Consider the following 26686-nt stretch of genomic DNA (forward strand, 5'->3'; position numbering starts at 1 on the left):
CTTGAGTTAATTCGGAAGTCAAACACTTTTTCCACAGTCCCAACCACGAGAACTCTGAGAATTAGTGTAGGTGAAGCATTGTCTGATCCTGTAATCATTAAGAGGGGAGTTCCTGAAGGCATCAATATTGGACCTTTATAGTTTCTTATATATATTGTACCGGGAAATGATTGTGGGGTTTGAGCATGGGAAGGACCTCAGGTAGTGTCCGGTGTTTTTTTGGAGCAGGTATAGAGACGGATAGCATCGCAGGGCGAATAATAGGTGGTAATTCTTATTTCTATAAAATTTATTAATAATAGCCACAGATATATCACCCTGCAATTGCAACTCAACTTGGTAGTTAATATTTGCCAAAATGAAGAAGAAAAGATTTATGTTATGATTTTCTTGACGCCTGTTCGCTTGAGAATTTCAAAAATAATTATTGTTCTTCTATAGATCATGAATAGCCCACAGTCTTTCTAATTTTAAATGCAAACACACACAAATATTGCCTAGCACCTTAGAAATTGTCAGTTAATCATTTAAAGGTGCTGACCTACAGTCTTTCTAAATTTTGAAACACAAAATAAACACACACTTGTCATGGAAAGTTTGATAAATTAAATATGTGAACTCTTGCAGTATGTCTTTCAGTTTGTTTAAATTGAAAGAATGAAATGAATAAAGCATTTCAACTAATTAATGATTTAGAAAGGAATTTATAGCAAAATATGAACTTTTTAACTGACGATGAAATTATGAATTAACATCCACTCGCAGCACTTGTAAGAACACTACTGAACAAAGTGCTTAGTAAACAGTCAGTCAGTTGTGATTACTCACTCAGATTGCGAGAAGATCTACTTACACATGTTGGAGTTGTGCTGTACAGTGACTTGGTGTCTGGAACATTCCGCGGAGTGCGGGCAAAGGCTCGAACTCAGCACCGGCGATGTTCAGTGAAGATACCACGTTTATCTCCCTCGTCGACGTCCCTCGATGGGTACCATAATTGAAGAAACCATGTAAATCCCTCGTTGGAAGCCACGTTTAATGTAGCAAGATCTCGTAGCACTTTTGCCAAGATTTCGTTGTTCTTGGAAGTAATGTCGGAACACGGAAAGTTCAATTGATACTACTGAATTCACAAATATTTTGGATATCAATATTACACACCGTCGTAATGCACAGTTCTATTTTTGTATTGATTTAACGGCGTTGAATTAACATTTACAGTCCATGCTGTAGAAAACACAGTTTTTATATACACAGTTCATAAGCACTTGAAAACGTGATCTATCACAGTTTCTATCACAGTCTCTGAACAAATATTATTAACAGGTTAAGGCGGTTTTATGGTTATATTCACACCACACTAGTCCGTACTATTTAATATTATTGAAAAATGTCCTTAATGTTCACTGGATTTCTCACCGTAGTGATCGAAAGATCGAGAAATTGCACAATGAAAATAGTTAAATTTTTACCCTGTTATGGGACGAATGTTGAGTAAATACAGTCTCACACTGTAAGGGAAATATGTCTTAGAAGTGGTTTTAAATTACGATTTCAGTTTACCACACGCAATGATTTATGATATTGGCACAGTTTATAATTATGTGGAATTAGTACAGTTCATGGTGTCGTATTTTAGTCAGTGAAATATTAGACACTTCAATTATTACTTCCTATACAGCTTCACCTTTATAATAAATTTGCAAGTATTATATCACGCTAATTCACCTTGAAAAACGTCTAGAATCTTACAGTCGTCGCGGCGCGGCGGAAACTTCACGCACGGTACGACGTCCTTACTATTACAACAGCGTTTGAGTACGGCCACTATTATGTCCTCGCGAATCGCGACGGAGCATACTTTCTACACACACTGTGCACACATGACTCTGTACAAGGGACTGCACTGACGGTACTGTACTGGCTATGGCCTTGGCCCAGTGGCCTATATATACACGTCAGGTGGGCGGCGCTTAGAATCAGGTGATAAGGGGCGAGTATTTCTCCCAAACTTTAAATTGTCATATCTCAGAAACCACTGTACGGATTGATTTCAAATTTGCAGGATTTTACTTCCAGAACATTATCTATAATTCAGTGTTGGTCTTGTGTTAATCGGCCCAGGCGTTAAAATGTTAGTAAAAATACAATCGAGAAACTTCGGTAGGGGAAGTAAGCTGCAAGCGGCGGTGACGTCACTTGACCTTGCTTGACTTGCTTTCTCGCTCGTGGAGTGCAGTAGGTAGGAGAACATTCTCTCACACAGCTGTTCACGTATCGGAACTGAATTGTATGCTAGAAAATAAAATTTGTAATCTATATGTGCCAGGGCCTATGCCTTCCTGGTACATTATAAATGATATGAGTAAAGAACTTGAATCAGAGGTAAGTCTGTTTGCAGATGATGTTATACTGCATAGAGTTATAAATGTTACAAGATTGTGAGTAACTGCAAAAGACCTCGACAATGTTGTGAGATGGACAGCAGGCAATGGTATGATCATAAACGGGGTTGAAAATCAGGTTGTGAGTTTTACTAATAGGAAAAGTTCTCTCAGTTGTAATCACTGCGTTGATGAAGTGAAAGTCATTTATGGGGATCACTGGAAGTTAATGGATGGTACAGATCTCTGCACATTGTTATGAGGGGTATATAAGGCCTGTAGTAAGGATGTAATGGAGAGGTACAACCCCAAGTAGAGTATGGTTCCAGTGTATGGGATCTCATCAGGATTACTTGATTCTAGAACTGGAAAAAATAATCCGAAGAATTTCGAAGATAGAGTCTTGTTTTGATCGTATATAGGAATCTGGTACCAGTTCGATCACCGCTGTGTTAACTGAGCGGCAACATTCTCTTTCTCTGTCAATGAAAATTCGATATAGAGTCATCGCATCGATCCAAGATTTCGACAATAATCGGTGCCGAATTTCCGGTACTGAGAAACTATTTTATTTGTAAAGATAAGAGTTTATAATTTCAAAAGCTTTTAAGAACATTTGAGGTTACGTTGTATTAACATTTGATTACGAGAGGATGGCAATGTTTGTCTTTTTTTAAAGTAGAGGCTTGTCCGTGGTACGTCAGAAACAGGTAAAATACCTAAATTAATTAAATATAATGAAATAATTAAGTGTACGTCTAAACTAGGAAGAAAGGCCATACATTTTAGTGTACTCAAAGTTGAGATTGGCCAGCTCGTTAAATATTTATGAAGATTAATACTAAAGTCTACATAATAATATTCTGAATCCGACGCAGACAAAACAGGGAGGTTTCGGCTGTCTGTCGTTTACGCCGAGAAACGTAGCCTATACTATACTCCACGACGGCCAGGTAGAGAAGTTGCCTGCATAGCAAGGCAGAGCCAGCCAAATTTCCATTATTTTATGACTCTAGTACTTTTCTTATAGTTTTCCAAAAATATAATTATACTAGCTGATGTACCCGTAGGGGCTGCCTGGCCGAGGCGGTAAAGGCGTGTTCGGTTCGCCCGGAAGGACGTGGGTTCGAATCCCCGTCAGGAAGCCAGAAAATTTCAGAAACGAGATTTCCACTTCCGGAGGTGCATATGGCCCTGAGGTTCACTCAGCCTACACCAAAATGAGTACCAGGTTAATTCCTGGGGGCAAAGGCGGCCGGGCGTACAGCTAACTACTCTACCCCATCACGTGCCGCGGTTAACAATGGTGGAAGCTTTTACCTTCCACTCCTCCAAGGGCCTTCATGGCCTGCACGGAGGTGTCTTTGTCTTTGATGTACCCGTGCTTCGCAACGGAATTCTACATTGTATACGAAATTCTAGGTTCGGTAGTGTACATGTTGTGAGCAAGATTGTCTTCACTTGTATAGCTTTTAACGTTACCCTAGAAACGCGATGGGATGTCACCAAACATCTTTTCTCATATGAAGACTGAGGGAATTTTCACTGTAATGGTAGACCCAATTTCATACCATCAGTCACAATCAGGTCGGGATGTTTTCATTATAATGCCTTCTTACATCCTCAGAAAGACTGTCTTAGTGTTTTTCCCAACTGAAACGAACATACAATGACGTCTATAGGAATGGCGCGATTAAAAGCAATGCTTTCATATTACGAAATACTTGTTCAAATGAAAAAGCACACATTTTCTCACTTTTGACGAACAGGTCTACGCTGTCTATCTAACAGTCCAAAGTTCCAGACCTGGAATGACCAAACCACAGACAGCCGTGATCTGTGAACACTCTTCGGCTTTCTTCGGCGGGGAGAGGGTCGAATAGTGGAGACTCCCAGGGCAAAAACTATGCCCAATTACTATTCTGTTTCCTAGGAGTACCCGATGAATCGGAAAATATCAATTCACTACACTGGCGGCGGAAAAATCTATCTGACTTGAAGGCAAATTTTTCCTCCACCCCAGAAGAGAAACCCCCTCTTCACTGCTAGTTTGGAATAAATTGAATGTAGAATTTAATACAAGTGAAGAGAAAGAAGCTTTTCTTAAGAATTTTGAGTTATTTAGTGAATACTGTGGTGCTATAATTCGGAAAATGCCTAAATTGTTATTCTAGACCAGGCCATACTACTACTACTACTACTACTACTACTACTACTACCACTAAGTGAGGCTCTGCCTTAAGTATGCACATTGCTCAAAGGAACAGCGCGTCAGAGTAGGGATCGAATAGCTGAAATACTATGATGATCCAGTGAGTTACGTACCAGCTGTATCAGAAAATGTATGGACCAGAGGAATGGCATGCTAAAGACGAAAGTTTTCTAACTCCCCGGCTATATCCCGCCAATATTCAGTCAGGCTATTATACTTGGTACGCAGCAGTAATCCCATCTATCGGAGTTGAGAGGCAGCATAAGAGACAAAGAACATCACAATAAACAATGGTCAATGTAATGTTATTGTTAATCAATGTTACGCACTTTCGATATTATACGCCTTCACATTTCGTTTTCTTCCGACTCTGAAATACCACTCTTATCATAGTCGGTACGGTAAAACTGAATAAAAGATAAATGATCGGAAATTTTATTCTCCATAACTTTTTTATATAGTACTTTTCGATAGGTATTCAAAAATTACACTTTAGGTACCTTCTCCTGAACTACAATTTCATCCAGGATGAATAAAATTGTTTAGAGCTTAGACAGTAGTTTCTTATTCCCCGACTCTATATACCGATTTTCATTAAATTCTGTTAACCCATTTTCTCATGACTCGGCGTTGATATGGACTTAGCAACAAAGTACAAATTCATGAATATCTTTGTTATCATAGCCGGTACGGTAAAAATGTATAAGATAAATGGTCGGAAATTTAATTCTCTGTAACTTTGGTTATGTAGTATTTATCGATACGACAACTAATAATATAAATATTTGAGAATTACATTTAGGCCTTCCCGTAAACTACCATTTTACTCAGCGTAAATAAAATTATTTATAGCTTAAATTATAGTGGCTCATTCTCCGACTTTGCATAAGAATTTTCAATGAAATAGTACCACTAATAACGTAAATATTTAAAAATTAAATTTTAGGCCTTCCCCTAAACTACCATTTCTATCAGCGTGAATAAAATTATTTATGGCCTAGATTGTAGCGACTTATTCCCCGACTTTGCATACCTATTTTCATTAAATTCTCTGTGGCCATTTCCTAGTGATGCGTGTACAGACAGACAGACAGACAGACAGACAGACAGACAGACAGACAGACAGACAGACAGACAGACAGACAGACAGACAGACAGACAGACAGACAGACAGACAGACAGACAGACAGACAGACAGACAGACAGACAGACATTACGGAAGAGTAAAAAGTGCATTTTCTGGTTACTGTGGACATGACCGATACAGAAATACCATTCTTTTCAAATTCTGAGCAATGTACAGACAAAACTCTTATTTTATATATAGAGATGTACGTACAAAATCATTGCTATACGCAGAACTGCGAAGACACAATTTATGACAAATTATATGTCTGAATAATGACTCACCTTAAGCAGGTATCGTTCGGTGATGCGCTTGCCACAGCCGGCGCACTCCCGGGGGCCGACGCCTGCCCCCGCCGTGTTGGCGGCTGTGGCCACGGCTGATGCTGCTGGCCCCGGGCCCACCCCCACCGCCGCACGCCCCGCGGGTTGCTCACCCGCGCCCGAATCTGGAACACAATATCAGAAAACTGTAAGCCCACGCTTTAAATGTGATATTCCGCTAATAAATAATAATAATAATAATAATAATAATAATAATAATAATAATAATAATAATAATAATAATAATAATAATAATAATTTATTGTAATAATTTATTGCCCGGCCATTAAGACCGACAGCGCAAGACAAGGAAAGAACCATATTATACAAAATGTGTTACAAAAATCATGTCAATCACTCGGAAGGTACTAAAGTCGCAGCTACAGAGAGATACAGTATCTAGTGTGGATGTTGGCCCATCATTGCCTGTCCCATCTGTTCCAAAGCTGTCGACACGCGATGTTTCCACCAAAAAGCGTCTTCTGGCCGTTTCGCATCCGGTTGAGAATGAAGTACTCGATCCGTCTGCCCTGATGACAGTCTTCTCCTTTCTGTTATCCTAGCGATATCTGGCTTTTCAAACAGTTGGTACATGTCTTCCCTCGGAATAATAATAATAATAATAATAATAATAATAATAATAATAATAATAATAATAATAATAATAATAATAACAAACACTTGACAAGCAGTTAGGTGAATGGCAGCTTGGATTTCGAAATGGTTGATCTCGCTCAGAACAAATATGTAATTTAGTACTACTACTACTAGTACTACTAAAAACGTTTTCATTCCTCCCCTGAAGGGGGAGGCGGGCCTCTTAGATGTTTACGCCGTCTCTCAGGCCGGGAGATTTGTTGCGGTGAAGGAGATGTGCGGAGAAGGTGAGGGGGTGGGCGACCGTGGCCTATGCCTTAGTGCAGAAGAATGGAAAACCACGGAAAACCATTCTCAGGACAGTCGATGGTTGGGGCCAGCCGTGAGGTCCAGCCCTGTCCCGTTTCCCGAATGCAGAGGCGTAGAGCCACGGTAGAGGCGTGGCCACCTTTCCTCTGCTCGGTTGGCTGGTCAGAGTACAGAGCTGTTGGACCACGGACCAGCCGTGGCCACTTAAAGGACGAAACCCACTCTGCATCTTCCGACGATGTAATTTAAAATCAATAATTAATCATAGAATTCTAAACTCCAAGGACATAGTAGTGACAATTTAAAAAGACCCTTGATTGTGTTGATAGAGAAACATTAGATAAATCAGTATGGGAATTTGGAGTGAAATATACAATAGCAGACCTAACACGGGGAACAATTAAGACACAGTTTCAAACTATCAAAACCTATCAAGTTAAAATACAGGTATACGGCCAGGTGATGGCTTATCGCCAATTCTCTTCAACTGCATCATAGAGAAAATGGTAAGAGTTTGGAATTAAAAATTTAAAGGACATACAATTTCGCCGATAAGTTTGGGGAGAAAAAAAGTGTTGAAATTAATTGTTTGGCATTTGCAGATGCTTTTGATATACTTTCAGAGAGCCTGACAGATGCAACAATTCAGATCAATCTCTTGGAAGTAATAGCCAACAAAACAGGTTTTAGAATCTCTGCAGAAATAAACACAGCAAATTTATTACAAACATAAACAACGCTCCAAAATTTTGGACGACAGATATTTTCGAATAGAGAAAGCAAAGAAATTCTAATACCCGAAAAAAAAAATTCAAGGAAACGGTTTAGAAAAATCTGCTTTGGAAGAAAGGTACATGAGATGGAAATAGCGTATGGCATCACTAAGAAATTTTACGACAAAAATGCTTATCTAAAAGTCTTAAAATAAGACACTACAATACTGTGGTGAAACCAGAATGTCTTTACACAAGTGGATGTCTAGTTTTCAACTATATTTTGATAAACTGGAAGCAATAGAAAGAAGAATCATGAGAAAAATATTTGCTTTACGTCGCACCGACACAGATATGTCTTATGGCGACGATGGGATAGGAAAGGCCTAGGAATCTGAAGGAGGCGGCCGTAGCCTTAATTAAGGTGCAGCCCCGGCATTTGCCTGGTGTGAAAATGAGAAACCACGGAAAACATATTCAGGGCTGCCGACAGTGGGACTCGAACGCACTATCTCCCAATTACTGGATACTGGCCGCACTTAAGCGACTGTAGCTATCGAGCTCGGTCAAGAACACGACAATGGAAATTAATAAGTAATAAGGAAATGTACCAGAACATAGGAAATATAACAGAAACAATAGGATTGCTTTTGAACATATGTATGGAATGGATGATAAGGGATTGATAAAACAGATAATCGAGTACCTTCGGGAGGGAAAGTCAACAGTAAGCTGGATAAAATAGATCAAGAAAGATTTTAAAATAAATAAAATAAGAGAAGAGGAAAATTTAGAAAGAGATATTTAAAAAATAAGTTTTTAAAAATGGAAGAATGAAAAGGAAAGCCAGTGCAATGTTGTCGGAGGACAGAACATTAAAGCGTAGTACAATGATGAAGGAATACTGGGAAGAACGGAAGAGGAAACAAAGAATGATGAAATTAAATTGGCATGTGGTCGTAAGTAGTAATAATAATCCCTTGTATGTTGACGTCAAGAAATACCTCGAAGAAATGACCTACAACCAGAAGACGCGCACAAAAGAGATCTTTTTCAGAACAAGCACCGTGACTTTTGGAATATTCTGGGATGTGAAGTGGACAACTGGTTCAAAGTGGTCGGATGAACGCCGAGATAATGAAAGCTCAGGCATTTTATAGTACCATTTGACAGGTAAATCTCATGGTATCTCAAATATATTAACAGTATTCACCACGGTTGGTATGCGCTGTAGGCCAAATTCAGATTAGGTTCGATATTTGTCCGATGGGAGACATTTGTCGTGTCGGTCAGTTTCACATTATAACTTGTAAGGTCACTGGTGCAAAGACACGTGTAGAACTGAGATAAACATGGCAAGTGTACCCATTGTATGTCTGCTACCAACCGCATTCGAATTGTGGTCGTTCATGTTGGAGTGAGTCAGAGTGATTACTGATCGACAACGGACCGGATGCCCACGCAAATCAACTCCCAAGTAGGATCGCTAATTTGACATAAATATATCTTATGGCTGGGGGTTATCTGAAAATTTGCATGGCGGAAGTGTAACCCAAGCAACCGTGCAGGCTGTGATGGAAGGTATGGTTGGATGGCCAGACAATGTTACCTAACAACCGTGCAGGCAGTGATATAAGGTATGGGTGGATGGTCAGATAATGTTACCTAGCAACCGTGCAGGCTGTGATGTAAGGTATGGATGGATGGTCAAATAATGTTACCTAGCAACCGTGCAGGCTGTGATGTAAGATATGGATGGATGGTCAGACAATGTTAACTAGCAACCGTGCAGGCTGTGATGTAAGGTATGGATGGATGACTACAAAAAGTTACCTAGCAAATGTGTAGGCTGTGATGTAAGGTATGGATGGATGGTTAGATAATGTTACCTAGCAACCGTGCAGGCTGTATTGTAAGGTATGGACGGATGGTTAGATAATGTTACCTAGCAACCGTGCAGGCTGTATTGTAAGGTATGGATGGATAGCCAATCGGTGTTACCTAGCAACCGTGCAGGCTGTATTGTAAGGTATGGACGGATGGTTAGATAATGTTACCTAGCAACCGTGCAGGCTGTATTGTAAGGTATGGACGGATGGTTAGATAATGTTACCTAGCAACCGTGCAGGCTGTATTGTAAGGTATGGACGGATGGTTAGATAATGTTACCTAGCAACCGTGCAGGCTGTATTGTAAGGTATGGATGGATGACTAGACAAAGTTACCTAGCAACCGTGCAGTCTGTGATGTAAGTTATGGATGGATAGCAAATCAGTGTTACTTAGGAACCGTGCAGGCTGTGATGTAAGTTATGGATGGATAGCCAATCGGTGTTACCTAGCAACCGTGCAGGCTGTGATGTAAGTTATGGATGGATAGCCAATCGGTGTTACCTAGCAACCGTGCAGGCTGTGATGTAAGTTATGGATGGATAGCCAATCGGTGTTACCTAGCAACCGTGCAGTCTGTGATGTAAGTTATGGATGGATAGCCAATCGGCGTTACCTAGCAACCGTGCAGTCTGTGATGTAAGGTATGGATGGATAGCCAATCGGTGTTACCTAGCAACCGTGCAGGCTGTGATGTAAGTTATGGATGGATGGTCAGACAATGTTACCTAGTAAGCGGGCAGGCTTTGTCTTATGGCAGGTTGTCATCTGAAATTAGTAGCCGTTGATGGATGGCCATGACCGAGAGACATATTATATTCATTTTATTTTCGTGAAGGAAAAGTGGTTTCTGTTTTACTTTCAGCACGTTGTAGGCCCACTGTTACTGCCACCCTATTCTTCACTGGGCCGAAGTGGCTATACACGGTACTGATCTGCCACACATTGAGCGATAATTTTGAGTTCAAAATCCCACATCACTAACTTCGTGCTTTCGTTGCGTTTTCGTTGTGTCTGCATAGCTGACTGGACGTTGTTTCTCTTTGTATTTACTTTCATAACGTATAATGTAAGTATAGTACGCGAACCTTTCCTTGAGCCCTGAGCTCCATAGTGTTGAATGGGAACTAGGGCTCAAGAAAAGGTTCGCGTACTATACATGCACGTAGAAAAAAAAACGTGGACTAAGCCAGAATTTCTTAGCAGCATAGCTCTATCAAACTAAAAGTCCGACTCCATGGCTAAAAGGTTAGCGTGCTGGCCGTGATTGGTTAATTTCGCTGGAACGGGGACTGGGTGTATGTGTCGTCTTCATCATCATTTCATCCTCATCACGGCGCGCAGGTCGCCTACGGGTGTCAAATCAAAAGACCTGCATCTGGCGAACCGCACTTGTCCTCGGACACTCCCAGCACTAAAAACCATACGCCATTTCATTTCATCAAACTAAAAGAGCAGATTTCGAAAATCACTTCCGGCTTAAATGCAGTTCCGGAAAAAATCTAAAATCGCTTGTTTACTCTTTTTCTTTTTTGACTCAAATCCTAGCCAAAATAATTAATTCACATATTCTTTCTGTAATGTGTTGTTTAATTCAATACCCTAAGGCGTTTTTAGATTTTTGAATAATGTTCACACTGAATGCAAATTATAAGGGCTTAAGTGAAACTCTGCATTGGCTCACATTAGCACTCGTAGTGGTAGAAAAAGGCAAACTGTTAATCTAATCGGCCGGATAATGATGATTAAGAAAAGGGTTGTAATTTTTAGGAATAAATACAGAATATATTTGTTATATTTTATTTATCCAGAATTCGTAGGACGTTTACAAGATTCAGTTGCTTGTCTGAAGGGCTGAACTGTGGATTTTAGATTACTTTAATTTCACGGCATTAGGCAGTCTGCGTATCAGTTTCGACGATCCATTTTACTCTACCATATGACAGAAACGGTATGAATCTGCAGAATATCTGGAGAAATTGCTGAATGGTATGGACAGAGGAAGGAGCACAAGATGAAAATAAATAAGTCCAAAACAAAAGTAATGGAGTGCAGTCGAACGAAGTCAGGTGATGCAGGAAATATTGGATTAGAAAACAAAGTCTTAAAGCAAGTAGATGATTGTGGGTACGTTGACAAATCGTATCTATGAAATTTCATTATAATTTTTGGTCTAAGTGGAAGATAATAATTGCTTTTAAGCAAATTAAGAGTAAAATTAACGGTAAATTAATAAATACCATGATTACTAGAGAAATATATACATACATAAATACTTTGCAGCATTACGACAATGAATTCTACTACAGCACAGCGCTTCAGTATGCCATTTGTTCATGTAACACTTTTGTGTGTGAAGTCTTTGCTCACTTAACTTTTTTGAACTTCTTTGCTTTGCTTAATGTTACTTGGTGGGGCGAGTTGTTGACTTATGCTCCATTTTCCCGTCTGAACTGCTCGCGCTAGTCATGATGGACAAATATATTGAGAATTCACGGACACGGCACTTCCCGATGCCAGTCCTGGACCTCAGGAAGGAAACAAAAGACGGCACGATGAAGCGTAATGCCACAGAAGAGAGTCGTGTCTACAGCGAAATAGTCAGCGCAGTTACGTATCTATATTTTTCTAGTAATAATGGTATTTATTTACCGTTAATTTTACTGTTGATTTGTGTGAAAGCAATTATTATCCTCCATTTAGCACAACAATTACTAAGACATTTTTTGATACGATTCGTGCAGATAGTGGATGCTTGTTACTTGGGTAATAAAATAACTAACTATCGCAGAAGTAAGGAAGACAAAGTGCAGACTAACACAAGCAAGAAGACCTTTCTTAAGAAAAGAAATGTGCTCACTTGGAACATTGATATCGGAATTAGAAAGATGCCTTTGAAGACTTTCGTTTAGAGCGTGGCATTGCATGGACGATAACTAGCTCAGAAGGAAAGAGAATAGAAGCTTTTGAAATGTGGTATTACAGAAGAATGCTAAAGGTGAGATGGATTGATAGAATAATGAATTAATGCCACTGAATCGAACTGGTGAGAGGAGATCGATTTGGCTAAATTTGACCAGAAGAAGAGACAGAATGATAGGACACATCTTAAGACACCCAGGACTTGTTCAGTTGGTTTTTGAGAGAAGCGTAGGAGGTAAGAATGGTAGGGGTAGACCAAAGTATGAATAGTGGCAAACAATTTTGAGCAGGTGTAGGATGTACTAGTTGCGCAGATTAGCACAGGGTAGGGGACACGGAGAGCTGCATCAAACCAGTCTATGGACTGATGGCCCAAACAGCAATGAAAGAAACCGGTCTCTGTTGTGCAATGCACGGTTGGGTTTAATTTATTTCGTCGGTTACGTGTTACCAGAGATGTTTCACATGTCGATATCACACGGCATGGAGCGCAAATGGACCTTTCCTCCGCTCTTCAAACATCAGTCAGGTCTGATCTTGGGATCCGGTGGCCAACACTGTACAGAGAGGGCTGGGAGTGATCGCTGAACTCAGGCGAATATTAGTACAACACAGCTTTTTACAATGCGTTGGCAACTAGAATGCAATTTTGTAGTGCAAAGAGGCTAGGAACAAGGCCAGTGAAAATTAATTTCAGGGTTTACTAGGCTGAGAAGCAATAATTCCTTTGTAGCGATCTCATCACAGAAACACATTGTAAAAGTAGATGGTCGTCAATGAAGAGAACTGGCGTTACCTCTTCACAATGATGGTCGTACTTAGATGTACTGCAGTTAAATACTTCTTGGTAAGCTGCCTGTGTTAAGTGTCGGAATACTCGTGGGTTCGATACTACCTGATGAATGACGATCAAAAATATTTGCACTCCATGCCATTGTTATTGGTAGGACGATCCCTTGGTACCGTTCTCGGTATTACATGTGAAAAGATATATCGTCGCTGTTGTGCCAAAACCGCGAATGTGACAATGCTATTCCTATCCATTATTTCCCTTAAGGGCTGTTTTCCTAGAGGCAGGATTATCACGCCGCGCCGGGCGTAATGCGCTCATTGCAACGTAAAACGTTCAAGTAGAGTGTTTTCTAGAGAGCGCAGTAGGTTGTCAGTCGGGTTGTGTTCTGTGCAGTATTGTGTTCTCCAGTGTCATGGATCATTTTCGCCTAAGGAGAAGGAAAGTACTAGCGATGTTGGTGTTCCTTGATCAGATGGAGGATGAAGAGGAGGAGCCTGTGCTTCGTGAGTGGTAGAAAATAAGGAGATTGGAAGATCGGATGTACAAGAAAAGAGCAGACGAAGGAGCATTTGAACTGCTGATTACAAAGCATTTGATGGAAGAAGAGGAAAACATAAAGCTTATTTGAAAATCTCTCGCGAGAATTAACCAGTCGGTCTAAGCGTCTGGCGTAGGACGTGTTGCGCTGGGCGCGTTATGTCCGATGCGACGCGACAAGTTTGTTTCTAGGAAAACAGCCCTTTAAGACTGATCACGCCTCCCAGTCTACACATTGATGTGCGGTCCATCGGACAATTTTCGTTGTGTTAATTTTCCTATGCTAATGTTGAAAGGGAAATGAATTATACTGTACCGTACTGTGAGAATATATGTTTGCATGACATATTTACGCATTCCTAGAGTATGAGGTATTTAAAGTTCATTAAGGAAAATCAACTCCACGAAAATTGTTTTGATGGATGATGATGTCTTCCGTTCAGTCGAATCCGACCATCGGCGATTCTATGAATTAGCGTTCTCCAAGTTGTCCTGTTCCACACTGCCTCCTTTAGTTGTTCCAGGGCGAGGGTTGCGTCTGTTATAATGGTGTCTAACCAACGAGTCCTCTGGCGACTTTGTCTTCTTGTACCGCTGATCATTCCTAGCATGATTGCTTTTTCCAATGCATCTGATCGCATAACGTGGCCAAAGTATGCTAGTCTCAGCTTCATAATCTTACCAACCAATGACATATGGGGCTTGATGCGCCGTAAAACTGCCTTATTGGTGATTTTTGCAGTCCATGGTATCCGTAAGATTCTTCGCCAACACCAGAGCTCAAAAGCATTGATCTTCCTTTTGTCAGCCTGTTTCAGCGTCCATCTCTCACATCCATGCATGGACAGTGGGAATATAATCGCATTGACTAATCTGTACTTGGTAGCCAAACTTGTATCTCTGCTCTTCCAGATCGGGGACGTAGTCATCATAGCGATACGTCCAAGCGAAATCCGTCTTTTGATACCAGGACCGCAATCTCCACTTTGATTTTGGCTCCTAAGTAGATGAAATCCCCCACACTCTCTATCTATTCCCCATTTAGCTTTAGAAAAACTGTACCACATTCATCCGTAGTCATAACTTTGGTCTTTTTAATATTGATATAGAGGCCCATTTCTTCACTTTCATCATTAAGGTGGGAAATTAAAAGCTTTAGATCTTCTGTTCCTGGCAGCAAGGTTGTAGTTTTGATAGCAATGTGTTGACTTGAACGCGTGACCAGCCTTAAGGGAAATATTGAATAGGAAGAGCATTGTCACATTCGCGGTTTTGGTACAGCAGCGATGACATGTAAATTTCTCCGCTGCGCGGAAGAGCATAGACTCATGGATGCGTTTTTGGGTTTAGAAGGCGAGAGGGCTAGTTCATATTCTTTGGTTGTTGCCCTCTTAGTAGCCTCTTACGAAATGGAGGGCGTACAGATAATGGATTCTTTCATTCCACCCAGAGGGGACATAAACAATTCCGATAAATCGAAAGAAATATGCAGTATCATGATCTACGTCCAACAATACGGTGACTGATCCAGCACACAACATTCCCATGTCATGTTACAAGATAGCCCCACCTATCATGAGCCACGTCCAACAATATGGCAGCTGATCCAGCATACAACATTCCCATGTCATGTCACAAGATAGCGCCACCTATCATGAGCTACGTCCAACAATATGGCAGCTGATCCAGCACACAACATTCCCATGTCATGTTACAAGATAGCCCCACCTATCATGAGCTACGTCCAACAATATGGCAGCTGATCCAGCACACAACATTCCCATGTCATGTCACAAGATAGCGCCACCTATCAAGATAGTCCAACAATATGGCAGCTGATCCAGCATACAACATTCCCATATCATGTCACAAGATAGCGCCACCTATCAAGATACGTCCAACAATATGGCGGCTGATCCAGAACACAACGTTCCCATGTCATATCACAAGATAGCTCCACCATTCATGATCTACATCCAACAATATGGGAGCTGATCCTGTACACAACATTCCCATCTCATGTCGCAAGATAGCCCCACCTATCAAGACACGTCCAACAATATGGCAGCTTATCCAGTACACATCATTCCTATGTCATGTCAGCACATAGCGCCATCAATCAAGGTATGTCCAATAATATGGCAGCTGATCCAGCACACAGCATTCCCATGTAATGTCATCACAAAATAGCCCCACCTATCATGATCTACGTCCAGCAATATGACAGCTGATCCAGTACACAACATTCCCATCAGGGTCGGAAGATAGCCCCACCTATCAAGATACGCCCAACAATATGGCAGCTGATCCAGTACAAAGCATTCCCATGTCATGTCGCAAGATAGCCCCACCTATCAAGATACGCCCAACAATATGGTCGCTGATTTAGCACACAATTTTATGGGCATAACTATTCACAAGGTACGTATTATGATAAAACTTCTGCTGCCTTCGGTAACGTTAGCGTGTGCAAGGGTCTTTGCTTCGACGTAGATGAGACGCCAGTCAAAGGCAGTGGAAACATTTTTAAAATACGGCACCATTTGTACGTACTGTATATAGAAGGCATTGTTCTGGCACACGGTAATAACGTGAGGAAGAAGATGAACACTGGTTGCCTGGTTACCTACTGTATATAGAAGGAAGTGTAACAACGTGAGAACCGGGCGAGTTGGCCGTGCGAGTAGAGGCGCGCGGCTGTGAGCTTGCATCCGGGAGATAGTAGGTTCGAATCCCACTATCGGCAGCCCTGAAAATGGTTTTCCGTGGTTTTCCATTTTCACACCAGGCTAATGCTGGGGCTGTACCTTAATTAAGGCCACGGCCGCTTCCTTCCAACTCCTAGGCCTTTCCTATCCCATCGTCGCTATAAGACATATCTGTGTCGGTGCGACGTAAAGCCCCTAGCAAAAAAAAAAAAAACAACGTGAGGAAGAAGATGACGAACACTGGTTACCTACTGTATATAGAAGGCAGTGTAATAACGTGAGGAAGAAGATGACGAACACTGGGTACCTACTGTATATAGAAGGCAGTGTAATAACGTGAGGAAGAAGATGACGAACACTGGTTAACTACTGTATATAGAAGGCAGTGTAATAACGTGAGGAAGAAGATGACGAACACTGGTTACCTACTGTATATAGAAGGCAGTGTAATAGCGTGAGGAAGAAGGTGACGAACACTGGTTACCTACTGTATATAGAAGGCAGTGTAATAACGTGAGGAAGATGACGAACACTGGTTACCTACTGTATATAGAAGGCAGTGTAATAGCGTGAGGAAGAAGGTGACGAACAAAGGTTACCTACTGTATATAGAAGGCAGTGTAATAACGCGAGGAAGAAGATGACGAACACTGGTTAACTACTGTATATAGAAGGCAGTGTAATAACGTGAGGAAGAAGATGACGAACACTGGTTACCTACTGTATATAGAAGGCAGTGTAATAGCGTGAGGAAGAAGGTGACGAACACTGGTTACCTACTGTATATAGAAGGCAGTGTAATAACGTGAGGAAGAAGATGATGAACACTGGTTACCTACTGTATATAGAAGGCAGTGTAATAACGTGAGGAAGAAGATGACGAACACTGGTTACCTACTGTATATAGAAGGCAGTGTAATAGCGTGAGGAAGAAGGTGACGAACACTGGTTACCTACTGTATATAGAAGGCAGTGTAATAGCGTGAGGAAGAAGGTGACGAACACTGGTTACCTACTGTATATAGAAGGCAGTGTAATAACGTGAGGAAGAAAATGACGAAGGCTGGTTACCACACTATCGGTTTCCTGCCCATGTAAAATTAATGACGCTAGTTCCACATAGACTCCAAGCCCAAAAAACATCCAATTTAACCAGTGAAATAATACATTAATAATAGAATGACATGTTTTGTTCTGCAAGAACATCGTCATATTCTATGAAATCACTTTAAACTGCCGTGTATGTATGTTCAGTCCGTCAGCGATGCCGCTGGTGGGATCCTCAACAGCTCTGCCATCAGCTGTCATAGATGGCCTAGGCATCACTGAAGAGGCGTACTAGGGAAATGAGGAGTGAGGTAGTTTCCCGTTGCTTTCCTCACCGAGCCAGAAGTTGCTATTACATATCAGTCTGCCAAGCTCACTGAAATGCATACACCAACCGACCCTATGAGCAACATTTTCACACCATTCATAGCAGGAACTGGCTGCATAAGGATTGGCATTACTAGCATCACTCATACCTCAGTCACTTTCATATTGTCAAAGCCAAGGATAACACAGAGACAGATCTATGAAAGTAACAAAATTGCTCTAGCCTACACCAGAAGACAGAGTGCACTGTAAACACTAGGTCCTGCCAGCAAAGGCAAAAACTGCCGTGTATTCGCACAATATTGTACTGTATTGTTTACGTTGCGTAGAACTTGGTCATCATCGAGCAAGTGGCTGCGCGGATTGGGTTACGTAGCTGTTAGCTTATATTCGGGAGATAGTGGGTTCGAACCCCACTGTTGGCAACCATAAATATGGTTTCCTGTGGTTTCCCATTTTCACACCAAGCAAATGTTGCTGGGGATGTACGTTAATTAAAGCCTCGGTCGCTTCCTTCCCGCTCCTAGCCCTTTTCTGTCTATCGGCGCCATAAGACCTATCTGTGTCGGTGCGACGTAAAGCAACTTGTAAAAAGAAATAATAACTGAGTAGATAGGAAATAACATTCGCACAAACGATACTTTCGTTTAACACAGATCTCTACTGAGAATCTCATTCCACAAGCCAAACGGACGACAGGGATGCAAATCTGTATTAAGCGGCTTACATTAATTTTTTAATTTTAGTGACTATTTTCGTCATTTAAAATGCATATTTTCATTATTTTACTGCCTTTTTACTAAATTATAAGCTCTTATTTGCCTGCCTATTTTAGTCAAACCTAAATGCCTGAACTTCCGGACTCTTCTTCTTCTTTCTCTTCTTCTTACTGACCACCTCTGTGATGTAGTGGTTAGTGTAAATAGCTACCACCCCCGGAGTCGTACGAGGGCTGGAACGCGGTTCACTTAGCCACTGGAGGTCAACTGAGTGTAGGTGTAGGGGGTTTCAATTCCCATCTCAGCCATTCTCAAAGTAGTTTTCCGTGGTTTTCCACTTCTCTTCCAGGCAAATGCCGGGGTGGTACCTAACCTAAGGCCACGGCCGCTTCCTTCCTAGTCTATCCCTTGCAATCTTCCCATCATCCACAAGGCGCCTATTCAACATAGCAGGTGAGGCTGCCGTGACGAGGTACTAGTCCTCCAACCCAGTTGTATCCCCGACCCAAAGTCTCACGCTCCAGCACACTGCCCTTGATGCGGTTGAGGTGGGGTCCGTCGCAGAGTTCGGGGGAAAAACCAACCCTGAACGGTGAACGGATTAAGAAAGGAATGGTTTATTATTATTATTATTATTATTATTATTATTATTATTATTATTATTATTATTTCATAAAAGTTAAAGGTGATGTAGATAATATATCTATTTACTATTTTCGTAAATACATATTTTCCTTCACAGTTTTGGGTCATTTTCTTGCCTTTTAAAGTCATTTTTTTTGAGGATTTTTTTAGGTCATTTTATACGTTGTTTCGGCGTTTAATAGTCCATCAAAATCCGTGCCCTGCTTGTAAGTTTATTTTTGAGGATCTAAATAACCCAGGTTTAGTTTTGATGCTAAGCGAGTTGCTCTCATTTCCACAAAAGGGTCATTTACTGTGCAGAGAGGGAGATTCGTTGTATACGAGGAATTAGTTTCCTTTTGAAAATTGTATTATTATTTTCACTTGCTGTCACGCAGCCGCGCCCTCCCTCATAGCGTCACGAACTGGAGGACTCGTGTCAGCTCTCATTTGCGTCCCTGTTGACCCTCTATCAGCGAGGGGTGGTCTGCTTATAAATGAAATGAAGGACTTGTAAATTCTCCAGGGTAAGGGCGTTCCACAGCGTTTCCCCTCTTTCCTCATTTAAGGTAGGGAAAAAGTTTGTTTGACCCGTGTGACCTGTAATTTGAGCCGTCTGATCCGGTCTACATCTCGTTAACACGTGATGAATATTCAGGGGGGTTCCCACACTCGCACCTATTAAAGAGGGCGCTGCAGGAAGCTGAACTGAACTGCTCTAGCTTCTTTCCGCAAAAGACCATAGTGTTTTAATTAAATTCCTCGCAAGTCACAACTAAGTAAGAACTTACTAGCTTTCCGAACACATTCGCCGGCGGTTACTGCCTTGTTAATTAAGCCTAAGTTATTATGAGAACAAGTGGAGGTTCCTCAAACAAGGGATGACCAAGGCTGAGTGTAAAGTTGGATGTACGAGATCCTTAACATCATACAACTGGAGAAACCGACCTCTAAAGACAACGTGAATGCTCTAGTACCATCGGTGGGCTCACAAAATGAATTCAAATTCAAACTATTTGGACTTCAGTGGTGGTTCGTGAAGTTTGGTGACGGTGGTTCACTCATTTCAATGTCCGGCTCCATGGGTAAATGGTTACCGTGCTAGCCTTTGGTCGACCTGGTCACGGGTTCGATTCCCGGCCAGGTCGGGGATTTTAATTTTCATTAGTTAATTCCTATGGCTGGGTGTTTGTGCCGTCTTCACCATTAGATAGGGCCCCATCCTCTCACACGCGCAGGCTGTCCACTCGAAAGACCTGCATCAGAACTCTCCGGAGGTCACACGCCATTCTTCTTCTTCTTCTTCTTCTTCTTGTTTCGTTTCGGCCAACTAAGGACCACGTCAATTCAACTGTTTCCCTTGAGCTTTGATGTTGGTCCAGTATTCCTTCATTCGTATACGGTGTTGCTCCTTTCGCTCTTTCGTCCACGCCTTTCCAGTTTTCATCTTCCGCTTTGGTTGGAGAAACTCTGATGTTCTTGGAGTTTTTCTTTAAGTGGGTCACGCTCCTGGATATCTTCCAATCAGATCCCAACCTCCTGCAGATCTTTCTGTACCTCACTGAACCATGCCCCCTTTGCCTTTTTCTCTTGAAGGAAAGTGAAAATGCGGTTGGATAACCGTGTTGACTACATTCGGGCCATGTGTCCATAAAATGTAATCCTGATTTTTCGCATCACGTCGGTTATTTTCTTCACATGCGAGTACAACTCCTGGTTGTGCCGTCTGGAGCGCAAGACATTGGGTCCGGGGATACAACTGGGGAGAATGACCATTACCTCGCCCAGGTGGCCTCACTTGCTATGCTAAACAGGGGCCTTGCGGGGGATGGGAAGATTGGAAGGGATAGGTAAGGAAGACGTAAGGAAGCTGTTTATTACAAGTTGCTTTACGTCGCACCGACACAGACAGGTCTTATGGCGACGACGGTAGGGGAAAGGGCTAGGAGTGGGAAGGAGGCGTCCGTGGCCTTAATTAAGGTACAGCCCCAGCATTTGCCTGGTATGAAAATGGGAAACCACGGAAAACCATCTTCAGGACTGCCGAGAGTGGGGTTCGAATCCACTATCTCCCGAATACTGGACACTGGCCGCACTTAAGCGACTGCAGCTATCGAGATCGGTAGGGAAGGAAGCGGCCGTGGCCTTAAGTTAGGTACCATCCCGGCATATGCCTGGAGGAGAAGTGCGAAACCACGGAAAACCACTTCGGGGATGGCTGACGTGGGGATTGATCCCACTTGTGGACCCCGTTCTAGTCCTCGTACCACTTTTCAAATTTCGTGGCAGAGTCGGGAATCGAACCCGGGGGTCGCAGCTAATCTCACTAACCACTACACCACAGACGCGGATTATTATTATTAATAATAATAATATTATTATTTCCGGCTGTGTACTGTAACGGTTAGCGTTATTATTTGCCGTCCTCGGAGGTCTCGGTTGGATTCTCGGTACTGCTAGATATTTATGAGTGGCAGGGGGTTGAAATGGTACATGGAGAGCTGACCTCCCACCACTTCGGGATGAGGGCACGAGTTTACCTTTGTCCGGCTCCAAGGCTAAATGGTTAGTGTGCTGGCCTTTGGTCTAGAGGGTCCCGAGTTCGATTCCCGGCAGGGTCGGGAACTTTAATCTTCATTCATTTATTCCAAGAGCTGGGAGACTGGGTGTGTGTATGCCGTCTTCAACATTAGAATTCACTCTAGGTAGGGCTTCACCTTCACATAATTGCAGGTCGCCTACATAGCGTCAACTTGAAAGATCTGCACCAGGCCTCTTCGGAGGCCACACATTTTTATTATTATTATTATTATTATTATTATTATTATTATTATTTCAATTTTAAAATTTAGAACGTAAATATAGCATTTTCCCCGAGATAAAGTAAATATAAAAATCATACCAGACGCAACACACAATCTCTAGTTACACTCATGACTGAGTTTCATGACTCAAGGATTTGGTTGCTTCTCTCATAAGTTGATGCTGTTCTGTGCAATCTTGCGTCTTTCGGACAGTAGTTCTCCATGGCAACAGAGTGATTTCTCTTATTTGATCAACCCATCCTTTTTACGACTCGTCTTCGTGCCGTTTCGCCATAAACGTTTCCTTAGACAATTACTTTTTCAATGTTTTCATCCTTTCTCTCATAAAGAATTAGAGGATTCTCTGGTACACTGCTTGGAATACACTGTGTTGATTTCGAACTTTCCCTGGATGACAGAATCGTTAGTTCGCCTGGCTGTCCGCAACATCCTTCTTCAGCACCACATATCGAAGGTGTTGATTCAGTTTCTATCTTTAGCTTTTATGGTCCAGGTTTCGTATCCACACTGGAAGTTCGAGAAAAGTGAGTGGACTGGTCTTTTCTCCGTATTCAATGTAAATGTTATCTATCTTGGCAGATCATGTTTAATTTAAGCAACACTCATTCAAGCAAACAGTGACAGGCTGTGTTAAATACATCCTCTAGAGTTATGTATATAAGGCATCTCTCGTATTCTTCTTCTTGCGTTAGGGCCTACTAGGGAGCATGTTCCAATTTCTATTCTTCATCCATTGTTGTTGTTCCTTCCTTTTCTTCCAATGTCCCTCCATTGTTTCACTATGTTTCTTTCTTCAGACCACTTTGTGCCGGTTTTCTTTGCCTCCCTTTGAATCCTTCCATCTTTAAAACTTTCTTCCTGAAAATTTCTCTTCCCATTACTTCTTCTTCTCTGATGTTGTTTCTTTCCAAGCCATTTTTCATTTCTTGAATGCAGGTAGTTGTTGACTTTTTCTTCCAAAGATACGTAAATATCTTTCTGGTTACACTACCGTCGTCCATTCTGTAAATATGTCCAAAAATAGCAGTCTCCTCTACCATACTGTTATAGATATATTTTCTATGTTCTGATAAATTTCCTTTTTATTTGGTTTCCAAAATTCTGTAGTTCTTAGAGGGCCTAATATGTTTCTTATGATTATTCTTTCTAGTACTTTCCATCTTTCAAATTTATAATTGAGTACTAAGCATTCACTGGTATATAAGAATTCTGGTTTCACCACTGTGTTGTAGTGCTTTAAGATTCTTAGATATTATAATTAGAAATGAGAAAAATTGACATTTCTATATCGTTTTATTTGATCATTTAAATTTTCATTTGAACTATTTTTAAATTTTGTTGGGGACTACGGTTCCCCTAGCTGAGTCTTACTTGTGTCAGGCTCATTTTCATATTTCCTCCGTTGGTCGACTCTCATTCTTCTTTGACGGTATTTTTACTTTCTTTTGCCGCTACCTCCGTTTTTCGAAGGTCAAACCACTTCCTATTTTCCATCTGATTAATATTAAGGCGACACTCCGGAGATAAAAAAGGTATATTTTTTACCTAATGCATGGATTTTCACGAAACTTTGTGGGAATGTCACCTGCATAAAAGTACAGATATCGCGAACATTTTTTCACATACAATTAATAGTTTTCCAAAATATTTTTAAAAATTTTAATTCAATTTTTTCATGAATTTTAATTAACATGTTAATGTCAATTCGTAATTAGGCAAATAATACTTCTTTTAAAAGCACTACGTATCAATTTTTCTGTACATAATTTACATAAGGGAATATATCATACTAAAATTTGTGTAATATTTACGTTCTAAAACTTCGGACTTAAAAATCCCTACTACTTGAAAATATTTTGCAATCAAAATTTCATATGCGGGTTTCTTAATATAGCTGTGATACATATACCACACAAATTTTGTTACATTTGGCAGAATATTATGGGAGAAAAATGGGATTTAAATGTAAAATTACAATTGGCACACAAAGCATTATTACAGTGATAAATTGTTTGAATTCGGCGGAATAAATTCATGACAAGAAATAAGAAACTCAATCCTTTCAATTTCAGTCATAAAAAAATCACCAAAATGACCAAAATATCTATTTTTATCTCCGGAGTGTCGCCTTAAGTCAGGATGGTTGCTCGTAAAACAGTAACCATACCCCTCCCCACCCCACCGCTGGTGCCGGGAGTGTCCGAGGACAAGTTCGGCTTGTCAAGTGACATCCGTAGGTAAGCTGCATGTTGTGATGAGGATGAAATGATGGTGAAGACGTCACATACACCCAGCTCCCGTGCCAGCAAAATTAACCAATTACGGTTAAAATTCCAGTCCCTATCCGGAATCGAACCCGGACGCCTGTGACGCTAAAAATTTAGCCATGGAGCCGGACTCCAGTCCGGCTTGGATGGAGAAGGAGCAAGAGGGTAAATGAGAGTGAAAGATAATGTCGCAATTTTTCCCCGTTTCCTTAAACACAGCCATGGGGCAGTGGAGCAGGTTTTTCACCTTAAAACAGGAGGAGCGAAGGCAGAACTCTTCTGAGAAAATATTTTAAAAAACTAAAATCAAGCTGGCATCCAGAGAGCTCATAGTGAGACAAGTCAAAATGATATGAGTAGATAAGTTCAAGTATATGGGAGAACTGATAAAACCAAACTTTTCAGAGAAAGAAGCCTTTACATTATGGATGAACAAAATGGAAATGGCGTACCATTTAACCAAAGGCATCTACAACAAGAAGTGCATATCTTAATTTTTTTTTTTTTTTTGCTAGTTGCTTTACGTCGCACCGACACAGATAGGTCTTATGGAGACGATTGGTCAGGGAAGGGCTAGGAATGGTAAAGAAGCGGCCGTGGCCTTCATTAAGGTACAGCCCCAGCATTTGCCTGGTGTGAAAATGGAAAACCACGGAAAACCATTTTCAAGGCTGCCGACAGTGGGGTTCGAACCTACTCTCTCCCGATTACTGGATACTGGCCGCACTTAAGCGACTGCAGGTATCGAGCTCTGTTGCATATCTTAAAACAAAAGTTGAGGCATTACTGCAGTGTCATCCGTCCAGAGGTCTTATACGCTTCAGAATGTCTTGCAGTGGACAAAGAAGGCCTGATCGAGAAACTAGAGGCCAAAGAAAGGAAGATTTTGTGAAAGTTCTTAGTAGAGAACTAGACACCCACGTAGAGATTACCCATACCATCCGGAAAATAAGCATGCCCTTTTATGGACATGTGACACGAATGCACCAAACAAGACTGACCAACTGCATCATTAACTTCTTTCAGCAGAAGGAAACCAAAGGGGTTTGGTTCAGTGAGGTGGATTAGAGACCTTGGAGAAGTGGGAATCACACATAATGACATCCAGGAGTGTGTTCCACTTAAGAAGAAACTTTAAGCATTCCAGGGTTGCGAGAGAAGCCAAAATTAAAAACATTAAAAAAATTAAAAACAGGAGGGGAAAGAACGACACCGAGAACGCATGCGGAAGTACTGGGCAGACATCAAAGCCAGTTGAAATGACGTGGTCCGAAGTTGGCTGATACGATATGAATGAAATAATAATAATAATAATAATAATAATAATAATAATAATAATAATAATAATAATAATAATAATAATAATAATAATAATAATAATAATCGCTTTACGCCCCACTAACTACTTTTATGGTTTTCGGAGAGTTGGCGCAATTTAGTCCCACAGAATTCCTTTTACGTGCCAGTAAATCTATGACTCGAAGCTGACGTATTTGAGCACGTTCAGATTTCACCGAACTGAGCCAGGATCGAACCTGCCAAGTTGGCGTCAGAAGGCTAGCGCCTCAACCGTCTGAGCCACTCAGCTCAGCGAGAGTGATAAGAGTCACAACTTTCTATGTCGACTACCCTGCATTAAAAATGTTCCCTATTCACCTCTTGACACTTATACAACGTCTAGGACTGTTTTAGAACCTTTTGCTGGTTATTTCGGTAGAATGAACCCTCACCATCCTTATGCTGTAAGCCAAGAAAGCCGAATACTCAACAATATCCTACCTGATTTTACCATTACGAAAATAACTATCGGGAAAATAATTAGTTTCTAAGTGCGTGGAGTTTAGTGAATCAATGAACGTGACGAGAAGGCACGGCTTTTCACCCACTTACTGCAAGATGATCGGTGTACTAAAAGTGATGAAGAAGAAGAAGAAGAAGAAGAAGAAGAAGAAGAAGAAGAAGAAGAAGAAGAAGAAGAAGAATAGGGAAAGTTTCAAAACATCGCCGTTGCATCTCGAAATACCGCTATGTGGCAATGTTGACGAGAAATACTGACCCGCTGCACAAATATCACTTAAAACGAAAATTCATCGATAGAGCTCATGCAATACAAAACCTTTCTGGTCAGAGTTCTAAGTTGAAATATTATCTCATCGCGCTTCTTCTATCTATCTGTAAATGGATGTAGGGTGCGTGTGTGTTCCACATATCCTCCGAAACTATCACAACAATATCAACCAAACTTGGTACACCTATGACTTACTATCGGCAATAAAATGTAGCCTGCTGTTGGGGTATGACACCCTTAGCACACGCAGCGGAGGGGATGACATGTAAAAGTAATCGAAAATGACCTATATTACT

At 41.2% G+C, this 26686-nt stretch overlaps 1 protein-coding gene across 2 annotated transcripts in view; it reads right to left on the reverse strand.

Annotated features, from left to right (window-relative positions):
* LOC136867475 (LIM domain transcription factor LMO4.2) overlaps positions 1-26686 on the reverse strand; it is a 1054153-nt gene that overhangs the window by 36592 nt on the left and 990875 nt on the right. For both annotated transcript variants that reach the window (XM_067144684.2, XM_067144683.2), the window contains one exon: positions 6007-6170. In XM_067144684.2, coding sequence (XP_067000785.1) covers positions 6007-6170 — 164 coding nt within the window. The remainder of the gene's footprint in view (positions 1-6006; positions 6171-26686) is intronic.

The sequence above is a fragment of the Anabrus simplex genome, chromosome 3 (assembly GCF_040414725.1).
Source record: "Anabrus simplex isolate iqAnaSimp1 chromosome 3, ASM4041472v1, whole genome shotgun sequence".
NCBI lineage: Eukaryota > Metazoa > Arthropoda > Insecta > Orthoptera > Tettigoniidae > Anabrus > Anabrus simplex.